This window comes from Falco biarmicus, chromosome 15, assembly GCF_023638135.1.
Source record: "Falco biarmicus isolate bFalBia1 chromosome 15, bFalBia1.pri, whole genome shotgun sequence".
Taxonomy (NCBI): Eukaryota; Metazoa; Chordata; class Aves; order Falconiformes; family Falconidae; genus Falco; species Falco biarmicus.
This window is the reverse complement of record NC_079302.1, coordinates 23,439,167-23,460,430: the sequence shown is the minus strand read 5'-3', so window position 1 is coordinate 23,460,430 and position 21,264 is coordinate 23,439,167. Positions and strand designations below refer to the sequence as shown.

At 59.3% G+C, this 21,264-nt stretch overlaps 1 protein-coding gene across 1 annotated transcript; it reads right to left on the bottom strand.

Moving 5' to 3' along the window:
- Positions 1-4,700: 4,700 nt before the first annotated feature.
- SLC9A5 (solute carrier family 9 member A5) lies at positions 4,701-18,406 on the bottom strand. Its single transcript, XM_056360997.1, has 16 exons — positions 18,210-18,406; positions 12,957-13,259; positions 12,140-12,303; positions 11,758-11,836; positions 11,307-11,484; positions 10,957-11,177; positions 10,573-10,775; positions 9,926-10,015; positions 9,745-9,815; positions 8,900-9,029; positions 8,633-8,721; positions 8,353-8,479; positions 8,067-8,237; positions 7,428-7,497; positions 7,106-7,237; positions 4,701-6,813 (listed from the first exon to the last, which is right to left on the bottom strand). The coding sequence occupies exons 1-16, from the start codon at positions 18,340-18,342 to the stop codon at positions 6,344-6,346; spliced, it is 2,631 nt and encodes an 876-aa protein (XP_056216972.1). The 5' UTR covers positions 18,343-18,406; the 3' UTR covers positions 4,701-6,343.
- Between the last annotated feature and the right edge of the window lie 2,858 nt (positions 18,407-21,264).

The window sequence follows — 21,264 nt, the reverse complement described above, 5'->3', positions numbered from 1 at the left end:
CACCTGGCGGTGGCGCCGTGCGGGCTCCCCGCTGCCTCAGGCACGGCCCGGGGTAACGGGCGGCCGGGCCGGGGCTCCGCCGGGTGCAGCCCCGCAGCGGCACGGGCACGGCGGCCCCTCCGCCCCGCAAAGCCTGCGAGCGGCAGCCTCCGCGGTGTGTGCGCCCCCTGCCCCGCTCCCAAGGCAGCCGGCCCGGGGCTACCCGAGGCCGAGGGGGGCACGGTCCCCCCGCCTGCTGGCCCTCCGGGGCAATTTGGTTGCCTGCGGTCAAGCGACACCTCACCTGGAGCAGGATTTGTGGACAAATGCCAGCACAACCAGGCAGCTGCTAGAATTTTCTCACTATTGCACTCTTTAGTCTGTAATTTCCTGTTTGCTTCAAAAGCTATTTTTGCTAAGGGGGGGTGTGGGGGTGGTGTTGGTGGAAATCAAACAAAACAATTCTGTCTGCTCCCCAGCAGGAGAACACAAAGGTCAGCGCAAGCCTGGCAGGGGGCATGGATTTGCCCTGTGGCATTAGCCCGGCCAGCCTGCTCGCCCAGCAAACGCCAGGTGAAGCTGGCCGGCTCCCTTCAGCCAGCCCCGCGCCACAGCCTGTGCAAGCATCGTAGTTCTTGGCCCCAGTTGTTTTCCTATCCCCCCCCATCTTTCTGGAGTACCTTTCTGAGGCCTTTGCCAGCTTTATGCATAAACAGGAGAGGGTGGGGGTGTCTGCTGAAAATATGTGTATCTACGTGCACGTATGTGGTAAACAAGAGAACACCCTGGCCCTGGGAGATGGGGCTTTCTGAGAAAGCAGGCCAGACCTTAAGTGTCCAGGAGAAATCCTGAGGGGGTGATCCCTGAAAGAGTGATGCTCAGGTGGTCCTGGCGCCAGCCATGCCTAGGGGAGGGCTCTCACAGCAGCTCTCACCCCATGATCCATCCATCTGCCTGTGAGAGCCTGAGAGCACCAAAGCTGCTGGGGACCCACGCACGGCGAGGCCCCAAGTGTGTGCACAGCCCAGAAAACAGCTTCCCCCCAGGCAGCCAAGGAGCCAAAGCAAAGCTTTAGCGGGATCTCCAACAGTATGGGCTTAGCTGGGCTCCAGGAGGCTAAGCTTGTGCACAAGGCAGCGAATTGCCCCGCATCACTGCGAGAGAGGAAAGCACAAACACCTTCCACAGTCTGGTCTCTACCAGTACCCCACGGCCTTTCCAAGTCCTTCTTTTTGGGCTGCCCACAGGCTCAGGACAACCTGTGGTCTTGTGTAGACCAGACCAACTGGACTGGTGGCTACCTCCCCAGAGTGTCCTCAGCATCCTCCCTCTCCAACTAACCCGCCACAGGTTACATTTACCTTTAGGGCAGCCTGGCTGCGTGGCAGCAGATGCCAGGAGAAGGTGAGGTGAGAGGAGCCCAGGCAGCTTCTTCAGGGATCTTTGCCTTCCCTGTGGCTGTGATGAATCATTCTGTTCGGCTGCAGGGAAGATCACAACTCTAGGATCTGGGGTACTTGTAAAATCAAAGCTCTCACTATGTTGACATCCATCCCCGGGAGCTGCAGTCTGGCCATACAGTCCTCCAGAGCATGGAGTCCCACAGCCACGTTTGCTCTTCCAGGCAAAAGCAGGAAAATCTGAACCACGAAGGGGGGTGTGGATCACCCCACCCAGCTGCTGCTGACCTAAAGATCCCACTGCTCTGGTCTGTTCCCAGCCAGTCCACGCTGCAGCTTGTTCCGCTGTGCAGCCGGGGTGTGGGGAAAGCCTCCTGGCCAGCCCTGCAGCCTGGCGGGTGGCACAGCCACTGGAGAGGGTCCCCGGCTCTGGGGGGGGCCCAGGGACACTCACCACCAGTGAACGGCAAGGAGACACAGCTGAGCCAAGAGACTGGCTCGACACGCACCGGAGGGACGCAGCGCAAAGCACAAAGGCTCTCCCATCCCAGCCACTCTGCCCTGGAACGTAGCATGGGAACCACTGCCCAGCGCAAATCTGTTCCTCATTATCCACCCTAGCTGCCGACTGATCCCGGCTCCATCACCAGCCACCCGCTCTATGGCCCCAGACAGCTCAGCTGAGCAATTTCTCTGTGACTTCATCAGCCAGCGCAGTGGGGCAGACCTGGGCCAGGGCTGGCATCCACACCTTCAGAGGTAATGCCAGAGTGAAAATGAATCATTCCCTTCACCAGCAGGCAGAGGAGGCTTCCAGCGAAAGCAGGGATGGCTGCAAATGGTGGGAAGGCATTTGTATCCAAGTGAGATGGGTACCTGAACAGATGGACAGGAGCAGGAAGGAGCAAAGAACAGACCATGCCTCCAAAATGTGTGTACCAGATACAGAGTGACCACCCCTCCTGAATTCTCCTGCATTTGCCTTCCTGCTTTCTGTATGCAAATGTGAGCATGGCCAAAGCCTCTGCCGTGCTTTGCACTTGCTGGGGCCACGTGAGAGGTGAGAAGCTGAGACCCCATTCACTAGCTTCCCACTGCTTGTGCCTGTATAAGGCCATCGTGAAAACATCACACGAGGACATCAGAAATGCCCTAGAAATAGAGCAGAATGAAAAATCACACAAGGTTGCCTGTGAGTCAACAGCACCTTTGCTGCAGTGGAGAACATGAAGCTGACAGGTTCAAGGGAATTATTATTCCTCTTGGCTTTGTACCTGTGAGACACAGCTGGGTACTAGCTCCAATCTGGGGCTCCCCAGAAATATGTATATGCATATGTATATGTCAGAGAGAACCAACTTTAGGAAGACAAGGCAAAGAAGGGAGCTACCTATGAGGGGTCACAGAGAAACCAGAGCCCAATTCTTCTGAGAGACACACTTGGAAGAACAAGAGGCAACAGGGACAAACTGCACCAGGGGACATGCTTGCTGGGCATAAGGAGAAAATCATTCTGCGCAAGACTAGTGCAGTTGTGGTGCAGCTCTGGAACAGGGAGGTGGTGACACGTCCATCCTTGGGGACCCTCCATACCCAACAGGACAGGGATCTGAGCTACCTTGCTCTAGCTTTGCCACCAGCCCCACATGGAGCTAGGGTTGGACTGTAGACCTCCTGAGCCCCTTCCAGCCTAGAATTTACATGATGTTCCAACATGCATTGTCCAATGGCAAGGTGGTCATTTTAAGATGACTGTGCAACACTGCTACTTAGCTGACTTTGGAGATGGCCAACACCAACTCATCGCCCACAGCTTGGCTCTTCCATCCAGCTGATGCCCTGTAACCAGAGCTGCTTACATCCCTGCTGACTTCACAAGTTCTGGTACCATGAAGAGACTGGAGGAGCTGAGCACTGGAAAAAGTAAATCACTGTGGAAAAAACATGCAGATCTAATGGCAGGCTTTTCTAAGGAGAAGCCTGCGTGCAAAATGATGGGTCTGCGCTAGTCAGGCAGCTCCTGGGATGGGGTTGCTTATAATAACAGTCAGAGGGTTGTACGTTCTGGGTTACAGCCTGACAAGCAGCTCCTTTGGTTGTGCCTTACTCTGCCCTGGAGAAGCAGAGGTTTAGGCACATGTGTTCATGGTTTGGCTCAGTTCTTGTGTTTTTACACTGAAGCACTTTAGTATTTTTAGGCTGAAAAAGACAGCTCTCTGCTGTGCTGGAAGGATCAGAGCAGTCCTGTGCAGGCAGGATGCTGCCTGCTATCTCTCCCTGTAAAGTGAAATACAGAGAGTACGAGAATAAATACTGATAAAACCCTGTGGGGAAAGGTGGAGTAGGAGCCACCATCCATGGCCACAACATGGCTGGGGTCCAGGGTGTGAAGAGGAGGCTCCAAGCTGCTCGCTGGTGGCATGAAGAGCCTGCACACACATTAGCTGCTAAGCTTAGAGAGCCATGTGAGAGCAGCAACTAGCCCCAGCGCTTCCCAAAGCAGAGACATTTGCTTTTCCTCCTCTGAGGATCTGTATTACACAGATCCACCACTTCCAGGAAGACAACCTGGCCCACATGACCTGCTGCACTGCCAAGGTGATTGTGTCTGCAGGAGATGCTGGCACTGAGGTCCGGCACACAGAGCATGGCTTGGACAGCATTGCTAGCTGGTAGGACGTAGGGCAGATGGGGAGTGCCGGGAGGAACAAGAGCTTCCACTGGGACTCAAGGCTAGGAGCTGTATAGAGACCTGCCAAAAAGGACCTAGGGGTGGTGGTAGATGCCAGGTTGAATACAAGCCAAACATCCATCTTGTGAGTCAAGGGAACCACACTGAGTCTCCTTTAGGAGTGGGGCCAGCAGACTGAAGGAAGAGCAAAGCCAGTACACACAGATGCAAGGAGATTCCTGTGATCCAGAAGACCCTGAAACAGACCTTTTTGAACCATATTTTTGGCAAAGAGAGAGGAAGCAGGGCCACGGGAAGATCTAGGCTCCCAGCACTCTGCTGCCTTGCAGGCAGCCACGACACCGGGCAGCCAGGTCTCAGATCCCTGCTGGCCTCTGCTGGCTGCTCCCTGTGGCATGGCCTAATGATGGCTGCAGGCAAGCTTCTCTTTGGAAAGAATTTCATATTTTCCACAAATATTATCGAAACTAGGAAATCCAGTTAGGCACGTTGAGTCTGAGAGGGGGGGCTGTGGCCTTGGGTGGAGAAGAAGAGAGGCACAGGGACGTGGTGCCTGTGAGGGAGAACCAACCAGGAGCTGCAAGAACCAGGAGCTGCAGAGGTTCCCAGAAGCAGACCAGACTGCAACACCTGCTCCAACTCCGATTTATTGAACATTACAAAATACTCTGCATATATTTTCACATTAAAACAATATTCTTGCAAATAAGATATTAAGTCTTGAGTCATTTGTGGTGCCCAAGGCTAAGGAAAACACTGACCCAGCTAGAGATTTAGTATGGCCCAATATCAGAAATCAAATCCAGAATAAGGCATACCAGAAATGCAAAACTATATAAAAACCTTTTAAAAGTCTCATGCTCATCTGGTGAAACAGTTACAGAGCAGAACGGCCTTTGCAGAGCCTGGCTGACAGTACCGGGGGTGCCACCAGCTCACTGGCCCCACAATGGGCTCACTCACCTGGTGCATGTAAGTGTCCCCTTGACACCTGCTGTCTCACCATGCCCACATAGCTGGAACAGTTATTTACCTGCTTTGGGGGATTAATACACTGAGTCCCCATTCCTCCCTAAGAGGAGCATCCCCAACCCTCCTGCATTGCCAGTGGCCAGCTGCCATGCTGAGCTCTTGTGTACTGAGCCGTTCTCAGGGAGCAATTCTTGGCCCTTGGGGTCATAGCAGGACAAATTCACTGTGTGGGCCATTGTCACTGGGTCCCACCACCCTCTCAGGAGGGACCAGGGGTGGCTGGGAGGCAGGTGATGGGGACAGACCTTTGAAGATGCACTCAGCTCTCACCCATCACCTCTGTTCCTGATGTACATTCATACCTGCTGCTCGCTCCACTCCTTGCACCATGACCAGCCCTCCCAGCCAATGGGCCCCAGGCAACTGGAGGGACTGGGATATGGGCAGGATGAATGCCAAGGGTGCTGTGCAGGGCAGCCACCTCCTAGCAAAGCCAGAAAGCTGAACACCTCAGCTAATCAGGAACACATCCAGACAACAGGTGTGAGGCTGGCACAGCAGGTTGGCTGCTAGAGCAGTCCCTGTGCGTACAGGTTCACCAGTCTGGCTCCTGGTGGAGCCAAACCCCAGGAGCGCTGCTCCCAGTCCTGAGAAGGTCACGGCCTTGCCTCTGTGGTACTTCCATAACCTGGGGAACGCAGAGCTGCCGTGGCAGGGGGCCTCCTGGCTGAGCTCTGTGCATGCTGTGAGGAACTAGCACTGTAGCCTTGAAGTCAACGGCTCGGCCGGTGGGTGTGGATGGGCTCTCATGCACTGGATGCCACTCCCAGCCCTCTCCCCGGAGGTCTCCTACTCACAGCAAGGCTGGAGATCAGCTCATGCTCCTACACTCACGAGCCACAGCCCATTAGCCAGCACCCCTGCACCTCAGGGCAGCACAGCCCTGATGGGATCAAGTCTGATTGGGATCCCAGCCCTGGGAGGAACATTTCTGGTCTCCCAGCTTCAGAAATGTGTAGGGACCACAGAGGAAGAACGAAGTTTGGGTCTGTGCTTCCGTGGGTGGATGGGGCTGGTACCTGCTGCTGCAGCACAAAGTCCAACTATCAACCAGTTTTGCATCACTAGGTGCATAGCCAAAGCCCACCTTGGAGTGCAGCTCCAGGAGGACTACTGGGTTCTCCTGTTGCTCCTGGCGTTTATGGAGACACACACAAGCTTTACAATGCAAGACAGCAGAGCGGTCAGCAGGTCACAGTTCGGTCGCAGCCCCTAGCCCCTTCCCCATCCACAGTGTGCCTCAGAGGTGGCTCGCTCTGTTGAACATCAGCCACCTGGGCTCTGCGGTGGGGGGCAGCACCCTGCCCTGCTCCTCTGTGGCCATCAAAGGCTGCAGCTCCTGCTGCTCAGCACCATCGGGGCCGCTGTCACTCTGCGACCGGCCGCTCTTAGAGATGTGGCTGGGGAACTGGAAGCAGGAGCTCTGCTCTGGCATCGCCTGGCTCGCAGACTGGGGTTGCTCCTCCAGCACAGGGCAGGCAAATCTCCGGTGCTGAGGTCCGCTCTCGATGCCTGGGGGGGAAGCGATGCTCTCCAGGGAGGAGATGCTTTGGTTCCACGCCTTCTGCATATCCACTGGCACGATTTTGGTGGTCTCCGAGGAGACATAAACAGCCAGATCAGCCTGGTCTCCTTTCCATGGAAGCTCCTTCTCTGCCAAGGTGGGCGATGGTGGGATGATGCAGGGGCTGGGGCAGACGTCCAGGCTGCCTGGGGATGCAGAAGAAGGGACAGTGAGAGGCATCTTGCACAGCTCTTGCTCTCTTCCTGGGCCCTGCAAACATTGCAGAACCAACCACTATCGAATGGCCAGCTAGCCCAGGGAAGCAGGAGCCACTGGGGAGGCTCTGCCCTGCCTCCAGAGCCACAGAGAGCAGTGATTCTCCCATTCATGCTCTGCTGACTTTGGCTTTGCCCAGGCCAAGGCAACTTGGCTCCCCAGGTGGAGGAAGGACAAGCTACCCAATGGCAGCTGCCCTTGCATGGGACCATTGGTGCCTACCAGGAGCTGTCTTTCCCTGCAGAACCTCATCGGTGGCTCGAGCGATGAACACAATCCCTTCGTCATCCTCTCTCTCTGTCTCCGAGCTATCGCTCTCCTCCTCCTCTGAACTGACCATCACCAGGACAGGAGCTGCAGCCAGATGGATGGAGTTGGTTTGAAGGATGGGCTACCCTGTGGGGGAAGGACTGCACCCATGGAAGAAGGACTTGGTGCTAGCACAACCCGGGTGCTGACATGCCACTCAGCTGGCAGTGGGAAGACACACTGCTCCCATCCCACCTTGCCAGGACCTGAAAAAGTCACCTGCCACCGGCCTTACCCGCCTCCTGCCAGGGGATGTTTCTGTGCGTCTTCCCATTGGGTGTCTCTTTGGTTAAAGAGATGTTCTTCTGTGAAGGAAGAGGGACCAGCTGGGACCTGCCCCATGCAAACCCCTAACCCCAACCCAGGGGACCTGCAAGCCAGGGTGACCCCAGGGACACAGATTCCCACCCCAGCTAGATGGCAGCTGGCAGTCAGTGGTTCCTAGTCCTTAGGCATCGTGCTTTCATGGCCCTACAACAAAGAGCTCCACTGCCATGCAAAAGCCTCCAAATGAGAGAAGACACTTAAGGCTCAATTTAAGGCTCAATGCCATGCTTCTGAACCTGGACCTGCATTATGCTGAGTGCTCTTGGAAAACAAACGTGGGGGTCCTCTGGGGCTTGGGACTGCTTTGCCCAGGGAAGAACCACCCCACAGCAGTGCTGGCATGGGGGGCACACAAGGGCATGCGACACCTGCATGCTCACAGGGCATACACAGAACTGTGACGAGATGAGCTGCTTTCCCCGCTGGCTCTGGAGCTGCCAATGCCCTGCAGCACCTCACCTACACCCCACAGGACCTCACTGCCTGCATCCTGTGGGAGGCCAAATCTCAGAACTAGGAAAGGAGCAGGAGGCTGGGGAACGCTTGCCTTTTTCCTGCCCTTTTCTTTCAGCCTGGCCTTGTTCTTGGAGGAGCAGACATTGTGCTTTGTTGACTTGAAGGTCTCCAGACGCCTCTTCATGTTCTGCCGGAAGACTTCTTTATCTTGGCGCTCTTGTGTATCTGGAGAGATGAAGTGACGGCTGTAGCTGGCCTTGTACTGGCCGAGGGAGAGGCAAAGAGACACAGGGTGAGCAGCTGGCCCCACAGAGCATCCTCTTGCAAGTGCTGCTACCCTCGGGGTCAGCCGCACACCACGGCCAGGGAGGGCTCACCCGCCGGCGGGGCTTGTAGAGGCTCCCTCGCAGCACATGGTGCATGGCAGCATCCTCCTTGTCCCGGCGGCTCCGCACCGTGTCGATCACCTGCAGGTCCAGGCATGCGCCGCTCCCGCTCTCCCTCCTGGCGAGGAGATGGAGATGGTGGGGCTGAACCCCATGCCTGCATCCTGCCAGCCCCCTGCCAGCCCCAGCACAACCCACCCCCAGGGAAAAGGGCAGCCATGGGGAGTCCAGTGAGGTCTGCCCAGGGGCTCGGAGGAACGCTTGTACTCACAGGAGGTTTGTGACCGATGACTCTGACATGGATGTGCGGCTGGGCATGGAAGGCAGCGCCAGCTTGGCAGCCGAGAGCACATGGCCACCCTGGGATGTGGAAGGGCAAGGCTGGCATCAGGGCGACCAGAACCCAGCTGGGCTGGGGGGTCCCCACTGCCTGGCCAGAGGGTACATGTGTGGCCATACATGGTGGGGGGCCACCACCCCAGCCAGCCAGCTCCTGTCAGGGCCATCCTGCCACCCAGTCCCCACCATGTGCCCCTACCTGGTCAACGAAGCTGATAGCATCACGGATGTTCAGCTTGTAGTAGACATCCCAGATCTCGTCCCGCAGCCTGTAGGCAGATTTCCGCATCAGGACCTGGCTCAGGTACTTCTTGTCGAACTGTTCCCACCTGCCACGAGACGAAAACACAGGTGGTTTAACTCCCAACAGGGTACCGTGGCCAGGGACCCACGCAAGGCTGAGTGTCCAAAGCACGGCGGAAGCGGGCTGGGCATGCAGGACCTGGCTGTTCCTCAGGGAGACGCTGCCAGGGACAGTAGGAGGGACACAATGACCCTTTGTCTCTGCCCAAGGGGAAGCCAGAGACCAGCGGGTCTGTTGGAGGTGATGGGATGGGAGCGGGACTGGGACCGGTGTGGCTGCCCCGCTGGAGTGCTTCCCCTCCAGGAAACAGGCTCTTTGCATCCTTTTCCTGTCACCGTGCTGCAGATAAACACTGCGCAGGCTTTAACAGGGCTGTTCCCCCCTCAGCGCTCGGAGCAGCTCCATCCATGGGGAGACACAGAGCCATCAACACCACCATGGACATGCCACAGCCCTCCAGCAGTGCTGGCATGGGCAAGCAATGACAGCTCCCCCAGCACCCCCAACCACACCTGCCCAACCTCTCTCTGGGATGCTTTTGGGACCTTGGTCTGCTGCGCAACAGCAGCCAGATGGTCCCCTTCCAGATGGACTGACACACAGACATACAGCCTTCCTGGTCCTGCTGCTCTGCCTGCAGCAGGGGTGTCATCCAGCGGGGACCCTGCAATATCCCCATGGCTGGCATGTGTCCCCCATCCACCTGATGGCTGGCAGAGGATCCTGGCTAAGACACTCACTTGTCCCGCCAGTAATGGTAGCCATGGTGCCCCACGATGTCCTCCACCGCTGCCAGGATGTGGTCAAAGGCCTTGAGCGAGGAGAAGAGGGTGAGAGCAGTAGCAAGGCTGTGGGTGCCCCAGGGGTGCCAAGGCTGTGCATCACCCTTACCCAGCCCCCAGTTCCAGCACCAGCACCTACGTGCTCATGCAGCTCCTCATTCAGCGTGGGCTTGTGATGGTCACTGCGTTTCACCTTCAGCCATGTCACCAGAGGTTTGATGGTGAGGCCCTGGAACAGCAGGAGAAGGCAAGGGAAAGACTGGGAGGGCGAGAGGGTGCATGGCTGGGGCACGGGGAGCAAAAGCAGCACGAAGTGACCGGGGACAGCAGCTGTGCCAACCGTGCATGCCCCTACCAACCCGACCCCCTGCAGTCAGGACCTGGGCAATGGTCCTGCGTCCTGGCAGGCAGTGACCATGTTGTACCCTCCCAGTCCCCCTTCCCCTAGGCTCGCACCTATCCACCCCATGGGCTCCCCTTCCTGGGGTGCAGGAGACCCAGAGCCGGGGGCCATCAGCAGCTGTGTAAAGAGAATGGCCTGGCCAGGCACATGCCATCGCTGCTCTTGGAGCCCATCCCAGAACAAGGGGCCAATGGGGAAACAACATGGGCCACAGTCCCATCATCACAACAGTCACTGCAGTGGTCCTACACACCAGTCTGGTGATGGATGGGGTGCCAGGATGCACTGAGGACCAAAGGTCACTGGCAAAAAGGTACTTGCACCCCAGGCCAGCTCTGGGGCCAGAAGGTGGCACAGGAGGAGGGCACACTGGCCATCCTCACCTGCACAATGACGGTGAAGAACACCACCACGATGGTCGTTGCCACAAAGTAGTCCTTGGCTTTCACCTTTGTCCTGTCCAGAAGGATGACCAGGGCGAAAGCCACGGCTCCGCGGAGGCCACCATATGACATGACCACCTGATCGATCCTGTCCAGGGGGATGAGGCGGAAGCGGTTGAGCACGTAGGTCTGGAGGACAACACCTAGCAAAGAAGGAGGAGAGGACGGAATGCTGGCAGAGCCCTACCTGCTCCTGGACATGGGACAAAACACCAGCCAGGAGCTGTGGCTGGCCTCATGCCCCAGCCTTTCTTGGGGGATACCACTTTTTGGCCTGAAAAGGGCTGGGTACTATCAGCCAGAAGTACAGCAAGGCAAACTGACCCACAGCTCTGAAGAGCAGGATAAAGAACAGGGTACCCAGCACCAGTGCTGTGTCCCATGCCCACTTGGAGGTGTCCACAGCCGAGATGCCCAGAAACATGAAGATAATGGTCTCTGAGCTGCTAGCCAGTGTCTTCATGGTGTACTTGACCGTGGTGCGGGATTTCTGGGAGATATTGGCTTCCACATACTTCTTGCAGCAGATCCCACAAAAGGTGACTCTGCAGAGGGGCAGAAGGAGCTGGCATGACCCTATGGTGGGATGAGGAGTGGATCTGCTTGCTGCCTCTTGCTGCTCAGCACTGCACTCCCCATTTCCTAGACCCCCCAAGGGACACTCTGGTACTCACGCCAGGATGGAGGAAAGCGAGACCATCTCGGCAGCAAGGTATGCAACGTAGGCCAGGAGGAAGACAAAGAGTGGCTCGATGATGCGCACACGCTTGGTGAACCGCGTGATCAGGGCCAGGAGGAAGGCGAAGAGCAGCCCCACAGCTGTGCCCCCCAGGCTCACCAGGAAGAAGGATGCTGGTGCGGGGAGAAGATTCATTTGCACCACAAGCAAGCGAGCCCAGCTCCTGTGCCCCACAGCCATACCACACCGGGCTGGCCGAGCCCTGTGCTCCCACCTGTGTTCCCACTGAGCCATCCTATGACGACAGCCAGCACATGACCACTGGGATGGAGATGACAGAGCCGTGGTGCTCAATGCCCACCCCACAGTATGACAGCACCCATGTGTGCCCCGCCCACTTCCACACCGGAGGAAAAGGCGGAGGGGCTGGTGGGGCACATACTCACCTACCCCCTTCACATAGTCTGTGGCATGGATGTGCGCTGGGCCCAGCTCCACAAAAGAGTTGAAGACCTTGTACAGCACCTGCAGGCAAGGCAAATCCTTTGGGGAAGGCAGAGTGTTGCCCTGCCTTGAGAGGGGCAGCCCCTGCAGGCCCGAGGGACCCTGCAGAAGAGGCATCACTTGCCGCAAATCTGCCAGGTTGTGTCACCTGCTCATCCCAGCCGGCACAGTCCCCCAGGGCCAGGAGAGGAAAGACCAAGAGAGCATGGCATGGGTCTGCCCCCAGCTTGGGGATGTCACCTGCGTCCTCTGCCCATCCTGGGGGACTCCAGCCCCCTGGCCCATGTCAGGCTCTACATTAGGGTCCCCCAAACTGCAACTCACCACAGTGACAGCATCATTCAGGAGAGACTCGCCAAACACGATAATGAAGAGGGTCTCATTTACATGGACCTCTTCGAAGACAGCCAGCACTGCCACAGGATCCACAGCGGAGATGAGGCTGCCGAAGAGCAGGAAATCCATCAGCCCAGCTTCGACGCCTGGATCTGCTAGGACAGAAGGACCAAGTTCAAGCAGACCATCTGCCCCAGAGCTCCTCTCACCAGGCTGAAACAAGCCTGTCCCTCATCTGCTCCCAGCGACTTGGCTGCAGCATCCCAGGTTGGAGTGCAGCAGGCTGAGCCTGAGAGTGCCCCCAGACCTCTGGGGTCCCCCAGGCGAAGCAGGGCTCAGCACATCCTTGCTGCAACATGAGGGGAGCACAGCCTGCGTGTCCCTCTTGGCACCCAGGTGCATCGCTGCCCTGCTGGCAGGTATGTACCAAAGGAGGCTCAGCAGCCGCACCTCAATCCCTGGCATCAAGCAATTCCTCAGAGCTCAAGAGAGCTCAGAACGCTGGCCAGGGCCAGTGGCTCCAGCAGAGGACAGGGAACACAGCAGCAAGCCAGCAAAGCTAGCCAAGGTCGGCGACAAAAATAGCAAAGACATGAGTCAGCCCAGTGCCAAGAGGACCCATTTGTCCTGCACACTTGACAGTCCTGCCAGAGAACCGTTCCCAGGATGCCAGGACCTCATTCCTGCTATAATTCCTGGGAATCCATGACAGGGCCAGGCAGTGGGCTCTGAATGTGGGGATGCTTTGCACCTCCAACCCATCTTTTAGGGATGTGGTCCAAGCTGGGTGGTCCTGTGCACCCACCCATGAGCCCGGCCCGATGCAGCCCCCAGAGCGCAGTGCCAGTGGTGAAGGAGTTCCAGAGCGTGCCCACCACTGCATAGGTGAGAATGGCACCAATGTTGTCGAAGAACAGCCGGCTGGGCATGAAATAGCCCGAGTCTAGGACGATGGGGGGCAGAAGGAAGAGGAAGAACATGTTGGGCTCCAGCTGGTACTCAGCTTTCTTTGCCACAGCCAACACGATGCCCCCCAGGCCCAGGCCCAGCAGGATGAGAAGGCAGCTCTCTGGGACAATGGATGTCACCTTCCTTGACAGGTGGAAAACTAGAAGAAAAAGAAGAATGAGATCATCAGCCAAACAGGCACATGGACAGGGTATCCCAGATTCACAGCCTCCACAGAAGAGTTGGCTGATGCATGGTGGACCCTGGGGAAGACAAGGGAGCACCTAAGGCTGCTTCGTGGCCATGTGTGCACAGAAGACCTTCCAGCTAACTCCCAGGCCAGGATTTCAGGTCCCTGACTCTTTGGGACCTCCCTCTGCTCCTCATCCACTCTCTAATAAGCCAAGCAGCCAGGCATTTTGCTTTTCTTGGCCTCTGGTATCTGCACTTAAAAGTGTAAAAGCAGCCAGCGAGCACGTCCACAGTGTCACAAGCAGTGCTGGCTGCTGTTCGAGCGAAGGCATCCTGGTTCACTGGGACATGTCACCCACTCAGAGACGAGGATGCTCAGCCCTGGTGATGAGGTGACCTTGTTTGCAGCCGTCTGAGCAAGCAGACGGAGCAGCATGCAAACCACTGCAGCACAAGCCAGTCTCCATGCCAGAGCACAAGCTTCCTCAGCACAGGCTAACCTACCTGCATGCAAAAACCAGACACACGAGAGCTATGGATTTAGAGGTGCTTTGAATAATCAGTTTACTCCATGCAAGATTTGGACCAAATCTTAAACTGCCATGGAACAGGATATCTTTTTTTAAAGCAAGCAGAGTATGCCCTGGTATTCACCCATCAGCAATGTGGCAGTGAGCATGCAGCTCAGGCACAAGCCAGCAGGATGTCACACCAGCCAGCACAGGGGATATGCTCCTCCAGGCAGCCTTGTCCCCAAGGCCAGGGTGTTCTCTGTAATCCCAAATCATTCCAGCTTCCAGGTGAGCAATGCCCCATCCCTGCAGATTTCTCCTCCCTCGTGTAGGGTGCTGTATTTTCGCTACCCCAAAAGGGCAGTGCTTGGAGAAAGGCTGTTGGTCACAGCAGTTTTGCCCACCCCCCCCATCACTGAGTTCTGCTGCCTTCACTTGTGACATCCCACCCAGGTCTGTAGTATGACTTGGCCATCACACGAAGAAACCTTCTCCTGGGGAGTGGGTCCTTCCAGGTATTCCCAGAGACACCTCTGTCCTTGAGCACCCAGCAGGTACAAGGAACATCAGGGCAGCCTCTGAGCCACCACTTGGCTGCAAGCCCAGCCCTGCTGCCAACACCAACAAACCCAGTCCCTGAAGCCCTTTAGCTGGATTAAAGGTGCCCATTGCTTGTGCCAAGTCATCCCACCAGAAGGAAAGCTGTGCTGTGGTCACACATCAACCCTGGGTCACTCGGCTTCTTCGCTCCTTAAGAACCCCCATGGACAGACCATAAGGTCTGCCTAGCCCAGGGTCCTGTCTCCAGTGGCATAGACCTGGAGAGGAGCCCAGGAATGGGCAGTGCTGCATTCATTGGTTTCCATGTCTCTATGCCCTTGCTCTCCTCTGAACCTGTCCCAGTCCTTTGTCCTTTCTGGAACAGGTCCCAGTGCCCCTGAGATGCGGACACCCTGGGAACTGAGATCGTGGCCTCATGATGTTCTTGCTTTCTCCTTTCCTAACACCTCTTAGCTGATTTGCTTTCCTTTGCTGCAGCTGAGCACTGAATTAGAGAAGATAATTCAGTGTCAAAGATCTGGTCCCTAACTAGACACATCTTCGAGCCCACCACCAACCACACAGGCTAAGGACTCCTCTTCCTCTCGTTGAGACCTTCACAGTGACCTGCGCTGCTCCTTGGCACCGTAAGCCCTGTCCACGCCATCCTGGTGAGCGCCAGCACTGCTCCCCTGCCATAACGCACCGGCAACAAAGCTGCAGCTGGCAAGGGCAGAGTGGCAAGCGCGGGGGTGGCATGATCTGCAACTCCATCACCGACCACCTCCAGGGGGAAGAGCCGCAGAGCACCCAGGGCCATCCCTCTGCTGTAGCTCTGTGACCAAGCGGCCCAGCCACAGAGCCCAGGGCATCCACCCTCGCCCCCAGCTGCCTCCGTTCACTGCCAGGGGCTGCAGTTCAGCCACGGAGACAGTGGCAATACAGACACTACAGCCCTCCAAGCAAACCCACAGCCTGGAGAAGGGCTGGCTGAACTCCAGCCCAGCCAAATTCCTGCTAAATGATCACAAAAGCCACAGCAGAGCCCCATTCGCCCCACCTGAGCCTGGTGAAGGCAGCGCCGGTGGGTGAACAGCACTCGCGCAGCGCCTGCGGCAGGCGGCGAAACCACTTCCCTCCCACGGGAACAAAGCTCTGAAGTTTTCAAAAAGGGAATGAGGCATCTAGCCCCTTTCTGCACACTCGGGAGCATTGCCAAGATCCCCAGTCCCCGCTCTGGCAACCCATCTGCACTCCCTGTGCTGCGGAGATATGTCCTGGCCAGCTGGAGAGACCCAGGACAATCCACAGACATGCTATGGGCACATGAGGACATTGCTTCTGGCTGTCATCCATCACTCATTCCCTTGAACCAAAAACTTGGGCAAAGAAGGGAGCAGCATCGATGGGAAAGACCCTGCTTGCCCAAAACTCCCTTGGCTGAGGGTGGATGCTGCCACCCTCCCAAGCAAATGACAGCACAGGAGCTGCTCTGTGCTGCAGGGAGCAGCCAGCGGGGACGGGTGGAACAAGCTCTAATTTTACACGCGCTAGTCAAGGATTTCAGCATTAAAGGTTCCCACAGCAACAGTAACTTAGCCACATGTGAGTTAACTTCAGAACCATAATCCACATTCAAGGCATCCATAATACAGGATTTGCCATTGGGAGGATTCAGGGCCAAAACCTGCTCCACTCCTCTGGTGCTTGGGAAATGGCAAAACACCTAAACCGAGACCCAGGCAGCTGGGGACAGAGGTGATGGTGTAACAAGAGAGGGTTGCCACCCATGGGGATGCCACTGGGTGGAAAAACATTTGCCTGCTGGCAAACCCCTGCCCACAGGGCAGCTGTGGATGAGGAGTATGTTTGGGGCAATGCTCGTCACTTCCCTCTTCCCCACATCCCGTCCAAGCAGGTCTGCGCTCTGACCAAGTACGGAAAAAGCAGCAAAGCCCGGATGGTGCCTTGCTGTGCAGGAAGGCAACACCCAAGCCAGCCTTTCTCCGCCCCGGGTGTTTGCTGGCTCAGGGCACCCCGGCATCATGACCGCCTCCGAGAACAGAGCCCGCAGTGTCATTTCCCCATCACCCAGGCGTGGGGCTGCTTCCTCCCCTGCAGTCACAGGGCTGTGAGCTGGCAGCCCAGCGCCACAACTGCAACAACTCCTCTGCGCCAGCCTACGCTCGGCGTCCATGGCTGCCGCGGCCAGCGCTGCCCCTTCCGCACCCCAGCATCCTCCGCCCCAGCTCCAGCTCCTCTGTGGGCTCCCATGCACCCTGGGGACCGCACGTGCCACCTCCAGGGACACCCCTGCCAGTGGGCTCCCGCAGCCCTGCCCCAGGTCTGGGTGTCACTCTGGGATCCGAGTATCCATCGGACCCATCGGATGCGCTAAGCCAGGCAGCCCAGAGCTCCCAGCCATCAGGGTTGTGTCTCCCAAATGGAGAGGGAGAATGGCCATCATCTCACCTCAGGCCTGGAAGAGTGTGGTGGGGCTGGGGGCTTGGGAATGAGCCCAGCTCAGGCCCCACCACACCTGCTGGCACTGCCAGGGCAGAGGGAAAGGCGGTGAGGGCAGTGCGTCAAGGGGAACCCGTGCAGGGAGCAGCTCTGGGGAGGCGTTTGAAAGAAGAAAATAAGAGCCAGGGAAAGGAATCGTCTCTCTGATCTTCTGCAGGTAGGAGGGATGCACTCGGCAGCTGGAGGTGGCACAGCTGCAGACAGAGGGCTGTATTTTTAAGCTCACGACACTCTTTAATTCATTCCTCGTGATGCTTTAGGTGTCCCTTGCGAGAAGGCAAGGAAGACAGGAGCATGAAGTCCGTGGTGGTGGTTTCCAAGATGCCTGGGACAAGCAGAGGCCAGCTGGTGGTCACGGCTGTAGCTGTTCCCTGTGTACCAAGAGCTGCTGGTCCCCAGCTGCTTGGAGACTCCCCTGCCTAACTCCAAACCCACATTTCTTGAGCCAGCTCTAAACCATGAGGGTGCCCGCACCCCTGCCACCAGGGCTGTGCCCACAGTGGGGCCCCCAAGGAGGAAAGCTGCCTCAAGGTCACCATCTCGTCCCCTGAGCCCACAACGGCAGGCAGGGGCACTGTGGGGGAGCAACCCCCCGGCGACCCTGCTCAGCACCCATGCGTGGGTGCCCCCTCCCCAGCACCCAAGGTGCCAGCGGGGAGCAGAGCCCTGCGGCAGCTCGCACACATCCTCCTTGCACCTTCCCACGCAGCCTCTCGCGGCGGAGCCTCCCCCCGGCTGCGTGGCCCTGTGCTGGGGAGCACGACAGCCCCAGGCCGTGCACATCTGGAGTGACCCACCCAAGGGGACCGCGGGCGCAGGCCCGTCCCCTGGCTGCCGGGGACACGTCTTGCCCAACACCGGCACCACGGAGCCCTTCCCGGGGCTGGGGGGATCAAACAGCTTCCAGCCCTGCTGACGCATGTGCTGTGCCAGCTGCCGGGGCACGGGGCACCCTGCTGGGCACCTCTGCTCAGCTCCTCTGCTCCCCCCGACCCTCCCTGCCCCGCGCCCACCCACCCGGCCGTCGCAGGGAAAACGGGCCCGGGCCCCCGCCTTGTCCTTCCACCTTGTCATTGCTCATCATCCCGCGGCCGGGGCCAGAGGATGTGGCGTGGGTCGTGCCTGGCCACCGCAGCCCCGCTAAGGGTGGTGACCAGCCAGGTTCTGGCCATCTGTCCCCGTGACCCGTGTCCCGGTGTGCAGTGCCATCCCTCGCCTCCGATGCCCCTGCGCCCGCCGGGGACGCCGCAGCCCACCCTGCCGGCCCCGGGGATGGGCGCAGCTGCTCCCGGAGCGCCGGGGGGACCGCGGGGGGGACGGGGGACGGTGCAGGGGACACTCACCGATCTTGGCCAGGCTGGCCACCAGGATCCAGGCGGCCACCAGGCAGGGCGCTTGCACCTCCCGCCACTGCCACCGCAGCAGCTCGGCGCCCGCCGGGGCGGCGGGGCCGGGGGAGGCTGCCGGGGGCTGCATGGCCCCGCGCCGTGCCCGCCGCTCCCCGCCGTCCCCGCCGCTCCCCGCCGCTCCCCGCGCTCCCGGCCCCCGCCCGCGTCACGCGCACGTGGGGCCGCGCCGGGCCGGCCCCCCACGCCCCGCGCCACCGGCCCCGCCCGCCGCTCCCCGCCCCACCGGGCCCGGTACTGCCTCGGCCCCCGGTACTGCCCCGGGTCCCCCATGATGTCCCGGGTCCCCTGTACAGCCCCGGGCCCCGGTACTGTCCCGGCCCCCCGGTACTGCCCCTGCCCCTCCGGTACTGCCACGGCCCCCGGTAATGCGCCGGGCCCCGGTACTGCCCGGCCTTCCCCGGTACTGCCCCGGCCCCTCGGTACTGCCCCGGCCCCTCGGTACTGCCCCGGCCCCCCGGTACTGCCCCAGCGCCCCCATGATGCCCCGGCCCCGGTACTGCCCCGGCCCCTCCCCTCCGGTACTGCCCCGGCCCCTCCGGTACCGCCCCCAGTCCACGTACTGCCCCGGGTCCCCGGTACCGCCGCCCCCTCCCCCCCCCCCCCCCCCCCCCCACCCCCGCGATGCCACGGCCCGGTACTGCCCCAGCCTCCCCATGGTGCCCCGGCACCCCCACGATGTCCCAGGCCCCTGGTACTGCCCTGGCCCCCCCCAATACTGTCCTGGCCCCTGGTAATGTCCCACCCCACACCCACCACTGCCCCAGGACCCAACACCACCCTGCTCACCTCCTGCATCCCTCTTCACCTCGGGTCACCTGCACCCCCCTGGTGTCCCCTGCCCCACCTCAGTCCCCCTGCTCCTGCTCCAGTGTCCCCTGCCCATGCCAGACCCCTGCCCTGGTCCCCCCTGCCCCATGCCAGACCCCTGTCCTGGTCCTCCCTGCACCTTCCCTGTTGTCACCTGTATCACCCTGGTGCCCCTGCACATGCCCCAGTGTCCCTTGACCCATGCCAGTCCCCTCTGCACCTTCCCTGGTGCCCCTTGCCCCTGCCCCAGTGCCCCCTGCCCCACACCAGTCCCCTGGCATTTGCCCAGTGCCCCCTACATCCCTCTGGTCCCCTGTGCCCTCCCTTGGTGCCTTTGCTCTGCCCAGGTCACCTCACCCTGGCCCAGTCCTCCTGCACCCACTAATCCCCCCACCCCACCCCCAATCCCTCTCCCAGCCCAGCCCCTTCTGCTGCCAGCCAAGACCACCCGCCCCTGCCCCAGATGCTGCCTGAACACCATCCTGGGAGCACCCCAGGGGCACCCCTATGGTTTCTGGGTCCCCCTCACCTCCCCAGCCTCTCTCAGAAACCCCTAAAATCTTCCACTTGCCCACTGACCCTGGGCCATCCCCCATGCTGCCTGAACACCATCCTGGGAGCACCCCAGGGGCACCCCTATGGTTTCTGGGTCCCCCTCACCTCCCCAGCCTCTCTCAGAAACCCCTAAAATCTTCCACTTGCCCACTGACCCTGGGCCATCCCCCATGCCCCAGGAGGTGCCCTGTCTCCCACATCCCATCCCTGTGGCTCCCAGATCCAGGGCCCCGTGTCCCGGGGCGGGGGGGGGGGGGGCGGGGGGGGGCAGCAAGGGATGCCCAAGCAGCATGGGTGCCACCTGGCAGGGCAAAGGAAGGGACACTCACTGGCAGCGTGCTTCATGAGGAGCCAGCTCTGAGCTGTGTCTCTGGAGCCACGACAGAAGGACACCTTGGCCAGCCTGAGCATCTGGCTGGTGCTGCCTATGGCACAGGCACCCTCAGATGCTGAGTGCCAGGCAGAGCCCGCTGGCCCAGGGGGAGCAGACTGCAGAACACCCCCCCGGCAGTGTCACCTGTTCCCAGCATTCTGACCAGGCACAAATGTGCAGCGAGCGTTTGCTGGGAGCATTTGCCAGTGGAAGAAAATGGCTGGGGAAAGCAGCCTGCTGCTGCCACCCCTGCCAGCCGGCTCCTACCAGGAAAGGCAGCGCAGGAATGGCTTTGCAAGGGATGCCGCAGGGAAGAGCCTGCCTCCTGCTCCCCTTTTAAGTTGACAAAGGTGTAATTAAACGCCCCCCTTTGCTTTGCCTCCCCCAGGCTGGTCATACCCTGCCGCCATGGCCTTTTGGACCCAGCCTGTGCTTGGGTGTCTCTGTAGAGCTCCCCCCTACTCTGCTCACACCTTACTTGCACTGGAAGCCCAGGCCAGAGCCAGAAGCGAGTGGAAGGCTCGCTGCTTGCCCTTCCATTGCACTGGGCCATCAGCACTGCCCAGATCATCAATCAGAAAGAAAAATTGCTTTTGCCTTGTTGGGTTGTGCTCAGCATGCCCAGCAATGCTTCATGCTAAGTCCAAGAGCCATGAGACCTTCCCATGAGCCTAGTCCCATCCGCGATGCATCCGAAGTCCCCCCTGGGTCCTCCCAGGGGTCCTGGCTCTCCTTTGTGTGCTCCCTTCCAAGCCCACCGTAGCCGTGATGATGAACACTACATGACCCGTCTTGGACCATTGTTAGCACCAGCCCTGGCCTTGCAGACACTGAGCTGCCCTGCTGGTACTGCTGCACCCCCAGCTCTGGGCTGCCTGGGGCAGGGCAGCTCCTCCCTCTGCTGCCGTCTCCCCCACCACATGGAGGGGTTCAGCCCAGCTGCCCACCAAGCAGCCCTGCCCAGCAGTGTGGAGCTCCCCAGGGCCTGGAGCATCCCTGACACTGGAGCATCCCAGTGCAGCATCCCCGACAGTGGAGCATTCCTAACACTGCAGCATCCCTGACACCAGAGCACCCTGGCAGATCATCCTTGGGACTGGAGCATCCTGGTTGAGCATCCCTAGTACTAGAGCATTCCAGCAGAACATCCTTGACACCCGAGCATCCCTAACACTTGAGCATCCCAATGGAGCATCCTCAACAGTGGAGCATCCCTGGCACTGGAACATCCCAGACACCGGGGCATCCCTATGG

Coding starts and splice junctions, on each gene's coding strand:
- SLC9A5 (XM_056360997.1), bottom strand. CDS start 18,342: ATGCAGCCCCCGGCAGCCTCCCCCGGCCCCGCCGCCCCGGCGGGCGCC. Junction 11,837..12,139: donor TGAATGATGCTGTCACTGTG/GTGAGTTGCAGT, acceptor CCTTGCCTGCAG/GTGCTGTACAAGGTCTTCAA. Junction 8,480..8,632: donor TCATCGGTCACAAACCTCCT/GTGAGTACAAGC, acceptor TCTCCTCGCCAG/GAGGGAGAGCGGGAGCGGCG.